Below are 17000 nucleotides of genomic sequence, written 5' to 3'. Positions count from 1 at the left end.
TGAAGAATGTGCTTTAGTTTTGCTTCACATTACGAATGTATTTGTGACATTTTATAGTTTTCTATAAAAGCTATATTGTCTCTTTTCAAAGTGAACTTGTCACAAGCTCACCACAATTTTACTCTTCCAGTATGATCAAAACAAGGTCTAATGAAAGAGAGAAAAAAGCTGGTATCCAGAGATGACTCAGAATAGAGTTGGAATGAAAATTTCCATCAGCATTGATGTCATTTCTTCTCCTCAGGGAAATATCCTTTGGAAAATTTAATTTTTTTTATATTTAACAAAAACTGCTGTCTCTGTGGAGGAGAATAATCTCAAAGTACCAGGGATTTCAAAGGGAGGTTATTCTGTAGAATATAGTCACTTTTGTTAGGTCTTCATTATCTTAAAAAAGAAAATAAAAGCCATATGCATTACCTATGCTTTCAATAAAACAGAAGACAGACTAGCCTTAAGCACTAAAGAGAATATCATTTCTCTTTAGCCGAGCGCCATACAGATCTAGGCAACCCAGGTGAAAACATTTTGTTTTATAGAGAAGGACAAATATTCCATATTCCATGATGTTCCAGTTTCCAATCACATGGATTCCAAATAGGATCCAATTATGCTTGTATCTAGTGAACCCCTAATAAGCATAAAGAAGGAAGGTCAGTAAATGAGAGTGAACAACTTATCAATGATCTTGGTTACAAGAGCACATGAGTGTTGATCACTTACCTTCATCTTCTTACCACCAGGTTGTTGTGCTTTTCTCACAGAGAATATCAGAGACCTCTGTAGCCATGTAGCCCGTCTTCCGCTGATAAAGAAATGCAGTCCAAAAAACCACAGAGAAATGGACAGCCATATTTCAGTTGAATATCTTTAGCAAAGGAAGAATCTATCATTTCTTAAGGGAACTCATTCCATGTTGGGAAAACTGTTAAGAAATTCTATCTTCAGATGTTTAGAAGAATTGGATGTGTTTAACTTTATCAGACTGCTTGCTGTCTAAGGGAAGTGGCTGAGGGGAAGAGAGGAAGAAAAAACTGGAACACAAGATTTTGCAAAGGTGAATGTTGAAAACTATTTTTGCATGTATTTGGAAAAATAAAATACCATTATTTTTAAAAATAGAAATTCTTCCTTACATCAAACCAGAAGTTTCATCTCTATAATTTTCACACGATGTTCCTAGTTCTCCTTTGGGGCACAGAAAGACAAATCTACTCCTTTTTCTAGGTGCCAGCTCTTCAAAGTGCTTTAAAACAGCCCCAATTCCTTGCTAAGGGTTGTCTTCTCTAAGAGGAGCATCCTGTTCCACAAATCACCATGTTTCATAATCCCCAGAAGCTTTTCCATTCTGGTTTTCTTTCTCTGTATGAACGCTTGCTTGTCAATATCCTTCCTAAAATGTGACATCCAAAAATAATTAAAAATAATACAGAATGACCAGTTCCCCGTAGAAGAGAAGGTCACCTTTTGTGTTCTGCTCACTTCCCCTCTCTCTCAGAGCAGCCTAATATCACAATTTTTTTTAGTGAATAAATGACGAATAAATATGATTTGATTTACTTACTTGATTATTTGATATATTTATAAAACAGAATAAAGGATAACATTCCCTCTGCTATAGATAAGAAACTCTGCCAAAACATGAAATTTACAATAGTTACTAAGCAATAATAATAATACTTTGTCTTTGAATGGGTTTACTAAGTATTTTCATAGACTGTAGTGATAGAAAACTGGCCTCAAAGATAGGAAGACCTAGATCCAAGTTCTTCTTCTGACACTGGCTAACTTCAAGACCCCTGAAAAGTTATTTGCCTTCTCTGCTCTAGACAGCTTTCTATAACTATAGATTATATAATTTATAATTACATTATTTATAATTATATAATAATATAAATTTCTATATTATGGAATACCAGTCATGATTTTCCTCACTAGACCCTTCATATAAAAGAAATAAGATTCAATGCCTACAATTCTCACCAAAAAAATACCTGATGAGCTAAATTTGACTGATAGTTATTTAGTTACACAGCAAGAGATGAAGTACCTTTGCTGGAGGTCACTCTGCAAGGCAGCTAGAGAAGACTCTCCTAATCCTTAGCATAATCCTATTTTCACTACCCTAGGCTAGAAGTGCTCTAAATTGTCTTTTGGGAAGCTTCATTACTCTTCCACAATTGTTCTTCCTTGAGGACTTAATAGCAAGTGGCAGAAAACACTGCATCTTAAGTCATGCAATAATGCCTCCTAAATGGAAAGAAAGGCAGCTAGGGAAATGTGTGAGAATGATTAAGAGAAAAGGAACCATTTCCTTAAGGGTTAATAGACCACAGAGTGAACCTATGAGATTTGACTTTATTCCTTATGAAACTATTTTTGACATAACTCACTATGAAAATGAGCTATAAAATATACTCTATTTTTTCCTCAACCAATGTACAATATACATAGTGACTACATCCACATAATGAAAAAGTGGCAATATGGTCGAAAATTTTTACAGCACAACCAGAATCCAAATGGCAAAGGAACCCAAGTACATTTCGGGCTGTGTGACATGACTTTACAAGCTAAACTTGAAACTAATGGTTGGAAGAATGGGGAAAATGATGGATCAAAAAATGGAGCCAGAGGAGAGAATTTATTCCCTCCTCTGGCATGTTATTAAATCAGTTTCAAGAGGAGGAGAGGTAGAATAATTAATCGAAAGCCAAAATTGCTTTCTGCTTTGGTTGTTTCTTCACAGAAGTAATTGAAATTGCTTATGAGGAAAGTCAACTGAAAAGCCTTCCATCCAGACAGGAAATTACATAGAATTGCAATGGATTGTTTGTCCAATCTGCTATTGCTTTTTTCAATGGCCAAGCGGAGCTGTATTGTTCGGGTCACAATTCACTTTTGCGTTGCTTCTGGATAGGCAAGAGAAAATAAACCTCTATTTGTTTTCTACACTAAAAAGTCTCTAGTAGTTCTCTGATCCTAATGAGATCACCGCTTGTCAATTCTAAGACTATGTCTTTGCTTGCAAGGGAATGTTTAAAATTAACGTCATTAAACTTCGGAGGATAATAAATGCAGCTGTGGGTTTGGTATGTCATAGGCACTTAATAAATACTCTCTCATTCATTTATTCAACACTATTTTCTTTCCCACCAATTTGGACTCTCTCCTTTGTTTTCCCTAAGAGACTCCTTGTTGTGATATTACACAGTTAAGAGGCAACATAAACTCATTCAGATCACCAGGGAAACATAAGGTACAGTTAGTTAGGAAATCACAGACCATTATCCGCTAGAAAGGGCAAAAAGGTTTGATTGTCAGCCCTGACTGCTGAAGAGGGTTAGACTCTGGTGAGCAGTGCCCCCTGGTGGCTTCACATGAGGCCTTGTTCGGGATCATTTCAAATAGGGTTTTTTTAATTGCCTAAAAAAGAAACCCGCAAATTTCACCAGAATTTTACAAATCTTTCCCAATTTTTTTATTTTCTGACAGCTTTTTTCTTTTTCTTTCTCACTTCCTAATCCCTTTGTTTTCTTTCATTTGTCCAAATCTTTATGTTAATGCCATAATTTAAGCCTAAATCTATATAATCTTGCTTATTAATCATTATGGTTATATTATTAAGTGTTATATCTATTGTATTTCTGTGTATATTGTTATTATAACTTAATCTAAAAAAAACATCATTGATGTAAAAATGTGTGCCACACAAGAGGGGAAAATTGAAATTGAATACCCATAAAAGAATTCTAATTCTAGGTGAATCTCCTGGACATATTAGAAAGTTTTCCCTTCCTGGTGGTATGAATATTAAGACTCAGGATTGTGAAACGCTGATTAAATTTTATAAAGAAGCAATTTTATCATATATAAGGCAGGACCACATTCTAGAATACTATAAAGAAAAGAATTGAAGAAAATAGGTAGAAAATAGATGCTCAACTCCTCACCAGAGAAGAGAAAGTGGGTGATAGACTCACCTGTAACTCACCTGTAAAAGGAGCAGTGATCTGAAGATACAGTGAAACTTATATATAGAATAAAGTCAGCAGCTGGCCACATATAGAAAACAATCAGCCAAAGATCAGTACAAGTTAAAATACTGAGGAGAGTCTCTACATTTATCTGGAGAGAGATCATTCAAGTTCTGGAGAGGATATGCCATTGAAATATGATAACAATGATAGGTGAATAAAATGAAGAAACCAGCGACTAATGAAAAGTCTTCAAGGGCTAACTCTCAACCTGATAAGAGGTACAAAGTGAAGGGAGCCTATGTCGTAGGCTGGAATGCTTGCAAAGTTCAAAAGGATGTGCAGAAAGTGCTTCTGCTCAGCCCAAGGTACGCCATGTGAAGGGGACAAACGAGGTTCTTCCAAATCCCATAGGTGAGGCAGGATAAGCAGTTGGTGCTCTGTAAGGTGTCATGATCCATGGCCTTGAAAGCAATACCTGAGCAATGACTGGATATCTGACAGATTTTACTGACACCAGAAGGAAAACAATATCTTTAGCAGTACTTCTTAATCTAAGGTCTAAAGTTTTTAAAAATACATATTGTGATAGCTGCATTTCAATATAATTGGTTTTCTTTGTATTGTATTTTATGCCATTAAAAACATTATACTGACAAGGGTTCATAGGCTTCCATAGATTGTCAAAATGAAGTATAAGAGTGAGTTCTTCATGCTCAGAATAAATGTTGATATTTATGCGGCACCCTGGGGCATTTTGGGTACCAACAAGCCTTTAAGTCTCCTGCAGAGAGGCTTTTTATATCTAGAAGGAGGTAGTAAGCAACATCCTGGTTCGATCAGCTGTTTTACCAGAAAGTATACATACAACCAGGAACCAGAAATCTCCTGCAATTGCCTAAATATAGTGATATAGATGGATGGATGGATGGATGGATGGATAGATAGATAGATGCACATACATCTATACATATGTATAGATATATGTATGTTTTTCTCTTTTCTGACAGAACATTGAAAGCAAGCATCTCAAGGAGGTGTCAGCCTTGACAGGAACCAAGGAGTTTAAAACCATATTTTATTCATGTCATGGAAGACCATAGCCTGTGAAAATCAATCACTCAGTAGACATTCTAAAGGACCCGGGGACATGGAGAGAAGGCACCGTGGAACCAACATGTGGCACTTTTAATGTAAGAACATTGATGAAACAAGTTGTAGACCCATTGATATTTGGCTAGGAGTGACATTTGCCTTGTGCTTTGGAGTCTTCAAAGTCATAGAGATTCATAAGCAGTTTGTCTCATTGTGCAGAGAGTAGCTAAGAAAGATCTAGGTATGACATTGCCTCAGAAAAGCTCTTATCGAAAGAAATGATTGCATGATATTTAGAATTTTTTACCAAGATTTTTGAAACTAGAATAGAATTCTGCTAGGGAATCTTTATTTCCAAGAATGCAAAAGATGTTAGACCATTGGAAAGTCATCCCATAGTAAGCAAGTAGTTTTAAGACTGGACAGATTTCCAGTCTACAAAGAAATCTGAATGCATTACAAAGAAAATACATCTCAATCAAAATTACCTAATGTGGACATATATTTGTACGTACATATCCCTATACCTATGTATCTAGTATATAAACAAATGTTTGTGTGTATAAATATATCTTTATATACATATATAGAATACCCATATATACATCCACTAGATTCACTATATATAAAAGACATTAGGATATATGTGTGTATGTGTGTATATGTATCTATATATGTGTGTGTAAGTATATATAAATACTTTATATATGTGTGTATGTGTGTATATATGTATGTATGTAAGTATATATACTTTATATATGTGTGTGTATATATGTGTACATATGTGTGTAAGTATATATAAATACTTTATATATATATATAAATATAATGTGTGTATCATTTATATGTTCATATGTATATGTGTTATGTGAGTATTATATATACATGTATATGTATGTACACATAAAACCTTTATGAAGTGCTTACTATGTTCCAAGCTCTGTGCTAAGTACAAGTCATGTAAGTAAAAGCTTGCTAAGTAAGCCCTGCCCTCAAGGAGCTTATATTCTAATAAGGAGGAGAACTACCACATAGAAGGGAGCTGGGAAGGGAAGACCAGAATCAGAACAAGCACTTTTTTTTGCCTTCAATTTTTGAGGCTTCTTGGAAACTAAGGTCATACATAAAGTGTGGACCAAAGAGACCATCCTCAAATTCAGGAGGACATAGGAGAACTCAATTCAGCCAGTTGCCAAAGTTCCTAATAGTTCATTAAAAGAAATGGAAAGTGGCTTTCCCATATAGTCAAAAGGTACCTTTTGTTGTAGTTCATGCAGGCATTTAGGCAAGTGTGTATAATGCTATTATTATTTAAGGCCCGGATGTTTGTTGTGCAATTTGCTTTCTTACTGCACTAGTATTCTTTGCTATCTATGTTAGTTTTCCATGGAAAGCAAGCACATGTACGTGCTATATGTTTCTGCATATAATCTATAGATCTAGAATGGATTTTACATAGGGTGAGATTTTTGCACTTCATTTTATAGATGAACTTCCTGTGAATGTGTTTTTATAAAAACAATTTCCTTGGAAGTAGTTTCGACAGAATGAAGAGTTGAGTTTCACCGAATGAATGGTTCTCACCCAAGCACATAAATTCACATTAAACCCTTGGAGGCAGAAGACAAAACAAGTATCACCAAACACAGAAGGGAGAGAGCTAAAGGGAGGGAGGTAGCCAGGTCTCTGAGAGCTGAAGAGAGTGACTGGTGATGTAATCTTTGACAAGGAGCACACTCAGGGAACCGTGTCAGGGGACTGAACAGCATCACCCTCTGGGTGATTAAACAGAGAATCCAGCCTTGGGCATTTTGTGAATAGCACGTGTCTCTTTCTTAACATTTAGGAAATAGTTGACTGCAGTGACTTCAGTGAAGATTCAATGATTATTACAAATGAAGTTTATTAATTATCCCATAAACATTACCGTTAAAAAAGAATATTACAAACTCTCGAGCGGTGTTAATAAAATGAGGCTCCGTATTGGAAGATGTTTCTAGCTTGTGCAACTCCTACAGCGCTGCAGTCCGTTTTCGTTACAAGCTGTGCATTTCAGGGCTTTGAAAGAGTCTGTAAAGCAGTTCCGAAACACTGACATCTTGCTTCCATGGCACACTGAACAAGGAAGGAAGCCAAAGCCCCCACAGGAAGGACATTCATGTGGATGCTGAACTCTCTGCAAGCACATAGAGAGAAACAAAAAGCGTTAGAATGGCCCGTGTTTCCAATCCTTTGGGATACCCCCCACACACACATCAACAGGGTTTGGAAAACAATCACATCTTAAAATGGTCTTTGAAACCGGTTCTTACAAACTCTCCATAGTGTACCAAGAAGGCAAGACTTTGGCTAATTCCCTCCCGAGCATATTGCTTTTCGTTCCTCCCTTTCCAACTCATTTTTAAATAAACAACATCTCTCAGAAGATGTGAAAAGAATGGAAATTATTGGCTAGTCATTATATCTGGAACAGGGATAAGATTGCTCAAAATGGGAAGTGTGGAAAACTTCACACCTTTTCTGTGAACATCAATTTCTTCATCTAAAAGATACTAATAATATTTGCATTAAATTGATTTCAAATTTTAGGCATAGGAATGTGTTTTATAAGGTCTAAACTTTAGATAAATTAAGTTAGAGATGGGCCCCACTTGGAAAAACTCAATCTACAAAAATGTGGATTTTAAAAATGGCTATGGAAAAAAGTTAATTGTTTACACTAAAAGAGGACTACTCATCTTAGTAAGAGTCTCATTTTGATGAGACTCTGCTTTAATTATCAGGCATCCCAAAATTTTCTTTAGATAGAAAAATTAGGAAGCAGTGGGAAGAAGTAGGGAATGAACTTAAAAAGTACAGTGTTAGATGACATTATCTATTGAAGAATCCTAACTGTAATCAGATGACATGTTGGTATAAGCCCTCCATACTTTCTAAGCTTTTTCAAATAGATTACATCCGTGAGTATTCGTCATAGTCAATATAAAGCAGACATTATCAATCTTATTTTATATGTGTGGAAACTGAATAATGGAAAGGTCAAGAGGGCAAACAGATAGTTAATGCTACTCAGTCCTGTCAGTACAACTGAACAGATGTTTTGCTTCAAAATTGAAGAATAGATATCCAAAATGGTCAATTAATCCTTTCTGGAAACTATTTGATTTATAACACATTAAATCTCTGCAAGATATCTTAAAAACGTAGTGTAGTTTGGGGCTATTAAAATTTTAAATTTCATTGAGACTTTGGGTACATGTACTCTACAACTTTTTAGGAATACATTTATTATGTAATACAACATTCACCTACATCGTGTGACAAAACACATTTATCAAACAAGTGAAGGTCTGTTATTCTCAAAATTACTCAGTCTGACTTACTGATTGGTTGTTGATTAAGTGTCTGTGCTACCTAAGTCACCTAAATCTTACCGATCATCATTTTCTCTTTTTTTCTACCCAAGCAGATAGATGAAAAATAATTATCTGCTTATTTACTAGATGAGTTTCAATTTGAATCAAATTATATGAAAGGGACAATGAAAATGCCCTACTGTGCTCCAAGCACTGGGTTAAATGTTCTACCCATGTTAGTTTTTGACCCTCTCAACAATCCTGAAAGGGAGATGCTATTATCCTATTTTACAACTGAGAAAACTGGGGCTGACATGTTAAGTGACTCATCTAGAATCACACATCCAGTCATTGTCTGGACCTGAACTGAGGTTTTTCTAACTCCAGTCCCAGAGTTCTAACCATCGAGTCACCAAGCTTCCATGAAGTGGTAAGCAAGAGTTAAGTAATAAGGCAAAAGACTCTTATCTATTAGAGGTGAAATAGCATTCAGATTCAAGGTTTCTGGTATTTCCAATAATAAAACCCCTCGATTGGATCTTCTTTGAACCAGAACACGGTGTAAAAATAATAAGAACCCAGTCTGTAACCATAGCAATACTAATAAACTGGACCACTAAGAGTGGCTAATATAGCACCACTGTGCAAGGAAGATAAACCCCCATTATAATAAGACTTTCCACTCCCCTTTCGAATGTGTCCTCCTTAACTATGTAGTGATGATTTTAAACCACTGCTTCAGACTCATTTAATATCTCCCTCTTCTCCTGCCTGATGTTATTGTTTGGTGTGAAGTGATTTCTGGGCTTCCCTTCTTTGGGTCAGGGCTAAATCCTTGCTCCTTTTTCCACAGGAGGGTGGTACCATCTGGCCCTTGTTTACCAGCACGTGGCAGTCCCATTCCCCTCTGGAAGGGATGGGGCAATAGGGATTCTACAATTCCAATTAATCTTTTAAAAGTAAGAAATAGTATCAGTTACTGATGAGAACATTCATAATCTACTCCCAGATGTGCTTGCTTTAGACAACATTATTTATGTAATAAATTCTCAGGGTTCCCCTAAGTACCTCCCTTAGATACTTAATCTTCCAGCTTTTGGTCTAAATTCCTGATAACAGAGCTATAATGAGCAATTTGGATGCCTAGAGCAAGCATCACAAAATCACCAGCTGTATGAAAGATATCCTCAAGTAACCTTTGAAAGATAAATTGAATTGAATAGAGGAAGAAAAAGGAGAAGGGAGACCTCAAGAACTCAAACCTAAAGACAGAAAGTTCAGTGGGAGACACAAGAATCCTGGGAAACCAGGAGGTCAATTGCACGATAGGACTGGATGGAAGAAGAATGCATCTGGGCTATGATTACTGAAGAGGAAAAAGCACGCTACTTAGTGATTTCTTATTTTATAAATTATTTTCATAGCATCCATGATCCAATTTTTGCCTCCTGAAAGAAAACAAATGCCCTCAGCAGCCTCTAAATTTTGATGCTTTAGACTGAGCTTCAATCCAGTTACAGCTTTGTCTATTAGAAACCCCCCGAGGAATTTTATAACAATAAATTAACTTATGATTTATAATATATAATAATATATTATGTATATATGATATATATAATGTATGTTGTACATTATAATATATGTTGTGTATATAATGTATATTATAAAATAATATAATAATAAATTAACCTCTGACTCATAACATATCCTAATGCTTCATTGATATGAAGATATCACAAACATATGATAGTTCTATGTAATAAGACAAGTAATAGACTACATACAATTATTTGGAATATTGGAATATTGCTATTTATCAAATGTACTTTTCACATGGCAATCCTAGTTGATATGAAATTGAAAATGTAATGTAATTAGTTCTGCTGATTAAATGCAATCATAATAACTTTGGTACAGTGGAAAGGGTGAAGGATTTATAGTTAAAAGGATCAAGGTTTTGACAAGACTATAGTTTGAAAGTAAAAAGGGACCTTCATGTTCATTTGGTCCAACCCCAAAATTTTGGATATGAAAAAATCTAAGGGAGAATAGGAATGACTTTTCCAAGTTAAGCAGGTAATAGGTAGTTGAAATAGGATTTGAATTCATGTCCCATGATTCCAAGTCCACCAGTTGTTCTGTACTCTTTGGATCCTTGATTTTCTACTTCCTACCATGGTCACCATGATAAACCATTTCGCCTCTATGGAGCACAGTTAATTTGTCCGTAAAATGGGAGAGTTGGATTAGAGGCACACTAAGGTCTTCTTCAGCTCTATAGTCTTCCTCCTGAGAACCTTTATCAAGTACTTCCTCTTTGTAGAACACGATGTACGTTCTGAAGAAGGCAAGAAGTCTAGCTTGGTCTAGACTTAGTCCTCATGTATTTTAGAGAAATTCTAAGTAATCCAAAGTAGATAAAAAATATAAGAAAGAATAAGTTCCAGTAGCAAGGCTGTGCCATGTAAGGAAGACATCTAAGTTTCTAGTGGTGGTCCAATACATCCCAGAACTCTCCTTAGAATTCTGCTACAAGAGCATCATATTTGAATTTATGGAGTGACCAATCACATCTTTTCAGGGTTTATCCAACAGAAACATCTTTATCTCTCTAATGAATTCTTAGCATCGAGCTACTTTATAAACCTCTCTTTGGCTTTATCTTCTCAGCATAAGGGTCAAGTGTTTACCTTGAGCAAAAGATTCTGTGCTATGAAAAACACAGATCAGATATTCTGCAGGCAGACCCTGAGGTGACCTGCTTTTAGGAAGCTCAAAGAAATTAAGTCTATAAATTAGGCACGGATGTGCCATGAGGAGGATAATGTGGAAACGACTAACCTGATTCCCTCAACAAGCATTTAGGAAGCATCTGCCATGTAGAAGATATTGTCCTAGAGTCTGACCAAACAAACGTCAAAAGGAAATAGTCTCTTACTGTGTATATGTATGTGTAAGTATTATATAGAGAGATATACTCACCTACAGTCATAGATATATACATATACAAACATACATAGATATATATAGACATATGTGTATTATGTACATAATACATTCAAACACATACAGACATATATACACCTGTGTGTACCTATACACAGGTATATCTATATACATGTACATATGCACACCTATTTTTAGATATAAATATTTCTCCCCCCTTCCTATGAATTAAATTGAACAAATATTTATGAAGCACCTCTTATGTACAAGATAATATATTAAGAACTGGGATTACAAACAATAAAGAAAAATAAAATGACAATAATAAGAGACTGAACCTTTCATCAAGTAACTTATATTCTAATAGAGAATACAATGTGAATTGAGAAAGGAGACAATTAAATACCTTTAGATTGTTATTTATAAAAAAATTTGTTAAAATTTACAATTACCTCGATTTTAGTTAAGAGGTCTTGCAGTTCACCTGACTCATTCATTGACAAAATTTTCTCAGCACCCTATAAATATGAAAAAAGAAAACCCTTATTGTTAGTTTTTCAAAAAGTAAAATGCCACATTGTGAAGTTAAATGCTTATTCTGAACAGGTAGAGGTAGTATATGTGTGCACATTCAGCAAGCATTGGAACTAAAAACACGGGGATGGGGGGACTGAAATTAAATTAATCGACTAATTAAGGTCACCACTTAACATATACAGTAGGAAAAGCAGATCAGCTTTTTAATGATGAATCTACTTGTTCATTAAGTGCCCATTACTCAAAAGTCACAGTATAAGGCTAAGGAAGAAAAAAAAATAAGTATAGTATCAGTCCTCTTGAAACTTATAAACTAGTTGGGATAAGATAAAAGCATAAAATATAATAATACAAAGTGGTGAGCAAAAAAAATGAGCTATGGATTTGTTTGTACATCATGCCCTATTATGACTTTTCAGTGCAATTACCCACAGATACCAAAATATAATCAACTATTTTATTAAACAAGTATACTTTTCAGTGTAATTACCCACAGATACCAAAATATAATCAACTATTTTATTAAACAAGTGCTTCCAGTAATTTGCCTCAACTACAAAGAAGCTGAGGGTTTAGAAGTTGAAAAATGTAAAGTTTCACAGAGAACACAACTTCTGCCTATGTGTTGGGATTTTTTCATAACTAGAAGCTCAGGACAATTGTGACTCGACTTAGAATTTTTCATATAAAGCAAACTTCCTAAAACTAAAGAGAAAAACAAAACAAAACAATGGAATCTGAGAGACCATATATTGTCTTCTAAGTTTAAAATGAGTTACACGTTGGAACAGGGTGTTAAACCTGAACACAGGATCTTTTACATTCCAACTCTCTCCCTTCCTATGAGCTATCTGCCCCCTAAATCCAAAATCCACTCCTTCTTCACCTCTGGCTCTTAGAATAGCTAGCTTCCTTTGAAGCTCAGTTCAAGTGTTACTCTATAAATGAGACCCATTTAATTTCTCACTCTTACCTGAAAAATGAGTTTACATCTACTTAGTATATTTTATATGTGTGCAATTGATATTATAATAGTGTGTGTGTATGTATATATATGTATATAATAGAATTGCAGGAAGGCAGGGCTTATATGGTACATAGTATTGATTGATAAACAGCAGTCACTTAAATATCAAGTGGATTTCAGCTGAAAGAAGCCCTTTCTCCGGGAGAGAGAGAGAAAGAGAGCGAAAGAGAATGAGAGAGAGAGAGAGAGAGAGAGAGAGAGAGAGAGAGAGAGAGAGAGTTTTGTGACATAGGTGGGATTCAAGCAGGGTAGGATTTCCATTAGAAGGCATTTGCTAGAATGATTTATAACTAACTGGTATCTTGATTTCTTTTCACTTCAGTATATCCTAGATGCTTCATGCCTCCTTAATCATCAGAGAGAAATGGTGAGTTAATATGTCAGAAATGCAATGAATGAATATGCAATGCGGTAGCAAATGTGTATAAGAAGAAGAAGCAAGCTATTAAAAAATTGTTGATGGTTTAGCTGAAGTTTGGTCCTAACATACCTAATGTGTAATAAAGTAAGTCTGAAGGTAATGAAAATATCATGACACAACATTACAGGCAAAAACTCACTAATGACTGATAATATTTTAGTTCTGTTACATTCTATTTCTTTTAAGAGTTAGCAAAAAAAAAAAATGAAATAGGAAAACCTCTAGGGATCTGGGCAGTTTGAACTAAGGCAGTAATGAAAGAATGTGGCTCATTTCTCTCCTGTAGAAGGAAAGATGCTGAAATGACTACAAATAAAATGAATGCACCAAAGTACCCATAAAACTTTTCCCGTTCTTTTCCTCAGTGTCACACTGAACCTGAGCTGGATTTATTTATTCAATCAATATTTATTAAACACATTCTCTAGAGTTTGACCCTTTGCATGGTATAGTATGGGATATACAAAGATAAATAAAACATGTCTCCTACCTATAGGGAGTTTATAGGCTAACTGGGAAAATAAGATGTGCACAATAAATATAATTCATGTAAAAAAGCATTTTAAACTCATTCATCGAGGTACAAAGATGAGAGTTAGATTATCTCCATAGACTTTCCCTAACCACCACTCCCCATCAGTAAAGATCACATGGGGTTTTGTTTCACATCTTTTTTATTCAATTATGCATTTTTCTGGTATATTTTTTAAATTTTCTTTGCTCATAATTATACATGTAAGAGTAAAATACTTTTCTATTATAGTTTTCCTAATTCTTACTCATCAAACATGAAAATCATTTTAAATCTTATCAAAAGTTCGTCTTTCTACTTATCCAGCAAGATGCCTTGTACAAAACAGGTGCTTAATAAATATTTGTCGAGTTAAGTTTAAAAGAGGAAAGAAGTTGAAGAGTGATGAGGAATGCTCCATGAAAATGGCATTTAAGGTGATTCTTAAAGAATGGATAAATTAATAGGCATAAACAGAAAAAGAGATTCCTGGGATTGGAGAAGAATCACAAAATGAATAGTTGGGATGGAAATCAGCATCATTCTAATCCAACATATCCATGAAAGGTAAAACTGTAAAACTCCCAAAATGTGGTCATCTGGTTTCTACTTGAAGATCTCCAAGAGTTTATCACCTCTTGAGGCAGTTCATTCAACCTTGGAATAATTAGTTTTTGAAAATATTTCTTCACATAAGCCTCAACTTTCTTCTTTGTGAATCAACAACTCATGAAGTTTAAATTCTCCTTATCTATAATTTCTGCCCAGTTCTCCTGGCTCTGCTTTTTTAGATCAAGTAAATAAATTCTTACCCCTCTTCAACATAGCAGCCAAACTAATCTAATCCAATGACCATTTATTGTATTTATGGTGCTAATATAACAAACGAAAAAAACAAAACCTGTGCCTTCAAGGAGTTTACATATCGCTGGTGGGGTGAAGGGGAGGGAAGGAGGGTGAAATAGATAATTTGATATATAATTTGATGAGAAAGGGAACACTAAATACCAAGAGAATCAAAAGGCTTCCAGTAGGAAATGGCATTGTGAGCTGAACCTTGAAGAAAAATAGCAACTCAATGAGGAACTGAGAAGAAAGTATTTTCCATGGATGGGAGATAGACTATGCAAAAGCACAATGGTTAGAAATGGACAGCTGAATTAAAGGAACTGCAAGTAAGTCAGCTTGGCTAGAACATAGAATACTTAAGTCAAAGTCCCTTTTGAGTTTTCCTTATCTATATTAAGCATCAGTAAATTTTTCAATGAATTCAAAGGACTTTAAAGTTTCCTGATCATTCCATACTGCATAAACTGCAGATCATCAACTTCCTAACACATGAAACCTAGAACTGAACACAAATGATTTCCATAAATGATCAAAATAGAGCAAAATACAGTGAAACTTCCTTTGTCATCTCATTCTGGATGTTATGCTTCACTAATTGAAACCTAAAGTTTTATTACATTAGCTTTTGGGGAGAGGGGAGAAGAAAATGTTATTTAAATTTTGAACATTTTTCATATGAATTCTTTTCCAGTCAAATTTCTTCCATCTTTTATTTATTCAGCTAATTTTTTGAGCCCAGGTATAGATCATTTCACTTGGCTTTATTAAACTTTGTCAATGTTTTAATTAGTGGTAATCTTTGGTTGATAGTCTTTTGATTGACAGGATAGACTTCCAAGTACCATCTGCAAAGCTGACCAAAAAAAAAACTATACATTCATTTTGGTCTTTAATAAAAATATACAAGGGGGCTGGAATAGATCTATGTGTTTCCACAATGGTTGAATTTATTTTTTAAAAAGGTACATGATTTGGGCATAAAGGATAATACTAGGAACAAAAAGGAGAGCAAGGGATGATATACTTATCAGATCTTTGGAGAAAGGAGGAATTTATGACCAAAAAAGAACTCGAAAACATTATGAAATGCAAAATGGACAACTTTGATTACATTAAATTAAAAAGATTTTGCACAAACAAAAGCAACAGAGATAAGATTAAAAGCTGGGGGGAAATCTTTACAATGATTTCTGACAAAGGTCTCATTTCTAAAATATGTAAAGAACTGTGTCAAATTTATAAAAATACAAATCAATTCCCAATTGATAAATGGTCAAAAGATTGAATAGATAATTTTCAGATGATGAAATTAAAACCATTTGTAGTGATATGAAAAATGCTCTAAGCCACTATTGATTAGAGAAATGCAAATTAAAACAACTCTGATTTACCATCTCACACCTCTCAGATTGGCAATGATGACATAAAAAGATAATGATAAGTGTTGGAGGGAATTTGGGAAAACTGGGACACTAATGCATTATTGGTGGAGTTGTAAAATAATCCTACCATTTTGGCTGCATCTGTATCCCAAGGAAATCATAAAGGAAATAAAAAGGACCCACATGTGCAAAAATATTTTAGCAGTTCTTTTTGTAGCAAAGAATTAGAAAATGAGTAGATGTCATCAATTGGGGAATGGATGAACAAATTGTGGTATATGAAGATAATGGAATGTTATTGATCTCTAAAAACGATGAACAAGCTGATTTTAGAAAGACCTGGAAAGATTTACACAAATAGGCTAAGTAAAGCAAGCAGAACCAGGAATACATTGTACATGAAAACAGCAAGAATGTGTGACGATCAACTGTGAAAGATTTGATTCTTCTCAGTGGTTCAGTGATCCAAGGCAATCCCAATAGACTTTGGATAGAAAATGCCATCTGCATCCAGAAAAAGAACTAAGGAGACTGAAGGTAAATCAACATATGCTATGTTCATTTCTTTTTCTCTCCCATGCTTTTTCCCTTTTGTTCTGATTTTTCTCTCCCAACATGATTCATAAAGCAATGTGTGTTAAAAATAATAAATTTTTAAAAAATAATAAAGTATAATTTTGTAAAGTCAAATTTTGGTTGTTTTTCCATTTCTAATTAATTAGTATTACTATCTTGTTTGAATAGGTCAAGTTTAATTTCTTGTAATTACATGCAATGTCTTCATCTCATCATTATTCTTTCCTCCAATTTGATCTTGATTTTGACCTTAATCTCATTGATAGCCTCATAGAGCACAAATAACTGGTTCTAATATAACTCCCATATCAATGAGTCATCAT

The 17000-nt window shown here is 34.5% G+C and overlaps 1 protein-coding gene across 1 annotated transcript in view; it reads right to left on the bottom strand.

Annotated features, from left to right (window-relative positions):
* Nucleotides 1-6944: 6944 nt before the first annotated feature.
* GRXCR1 (glutaredoxin and cysteine rich domain containing 1) overlaps nucleotides 6945-17000 on the bottom strand; it is a 101247-nt gene continuing 91191 nt past the window's right edge. The window contains exons 3-4 of the mRNA XM_051965547.1: nucleotides 11827-11892; nucleotides 6945-7248 (exon numbers count right to left, since the gene is read on the bottom strand). Coding sequence (XP_051821507.1) covers nucleotides 7069-7248; nucleotides 11827-11892 — 246 coding nt within the window. The 3' untranslated portion in view covers nucleotides 6945-7068. The remainder of the gene's footprint in view (nucleotides 7249-11826; nucleotides 11893-17000) is intronic.

The sequence above is a fragment of the Antechinus flavipes genome, chromosome 6 (genome assembly GCF_016432865.1).
Source record: "Antechinus flavipes isolate AdamAnt ecotype Samford, QLD, Australia chromosome 6, AdamAnt_v2, whole genome shotgun sequence".
Classification (NCBI taxonomy): domain Eukaryota; kingdom Metazoa; phylum Chordata; class Mammalia; order Dasyuromorphia; family Dasyuridae; genus Antechinus; species Antechinus flavipes.
This window is presented reverse-complemented; position numbering and strand designations above follow the sequence as displayed.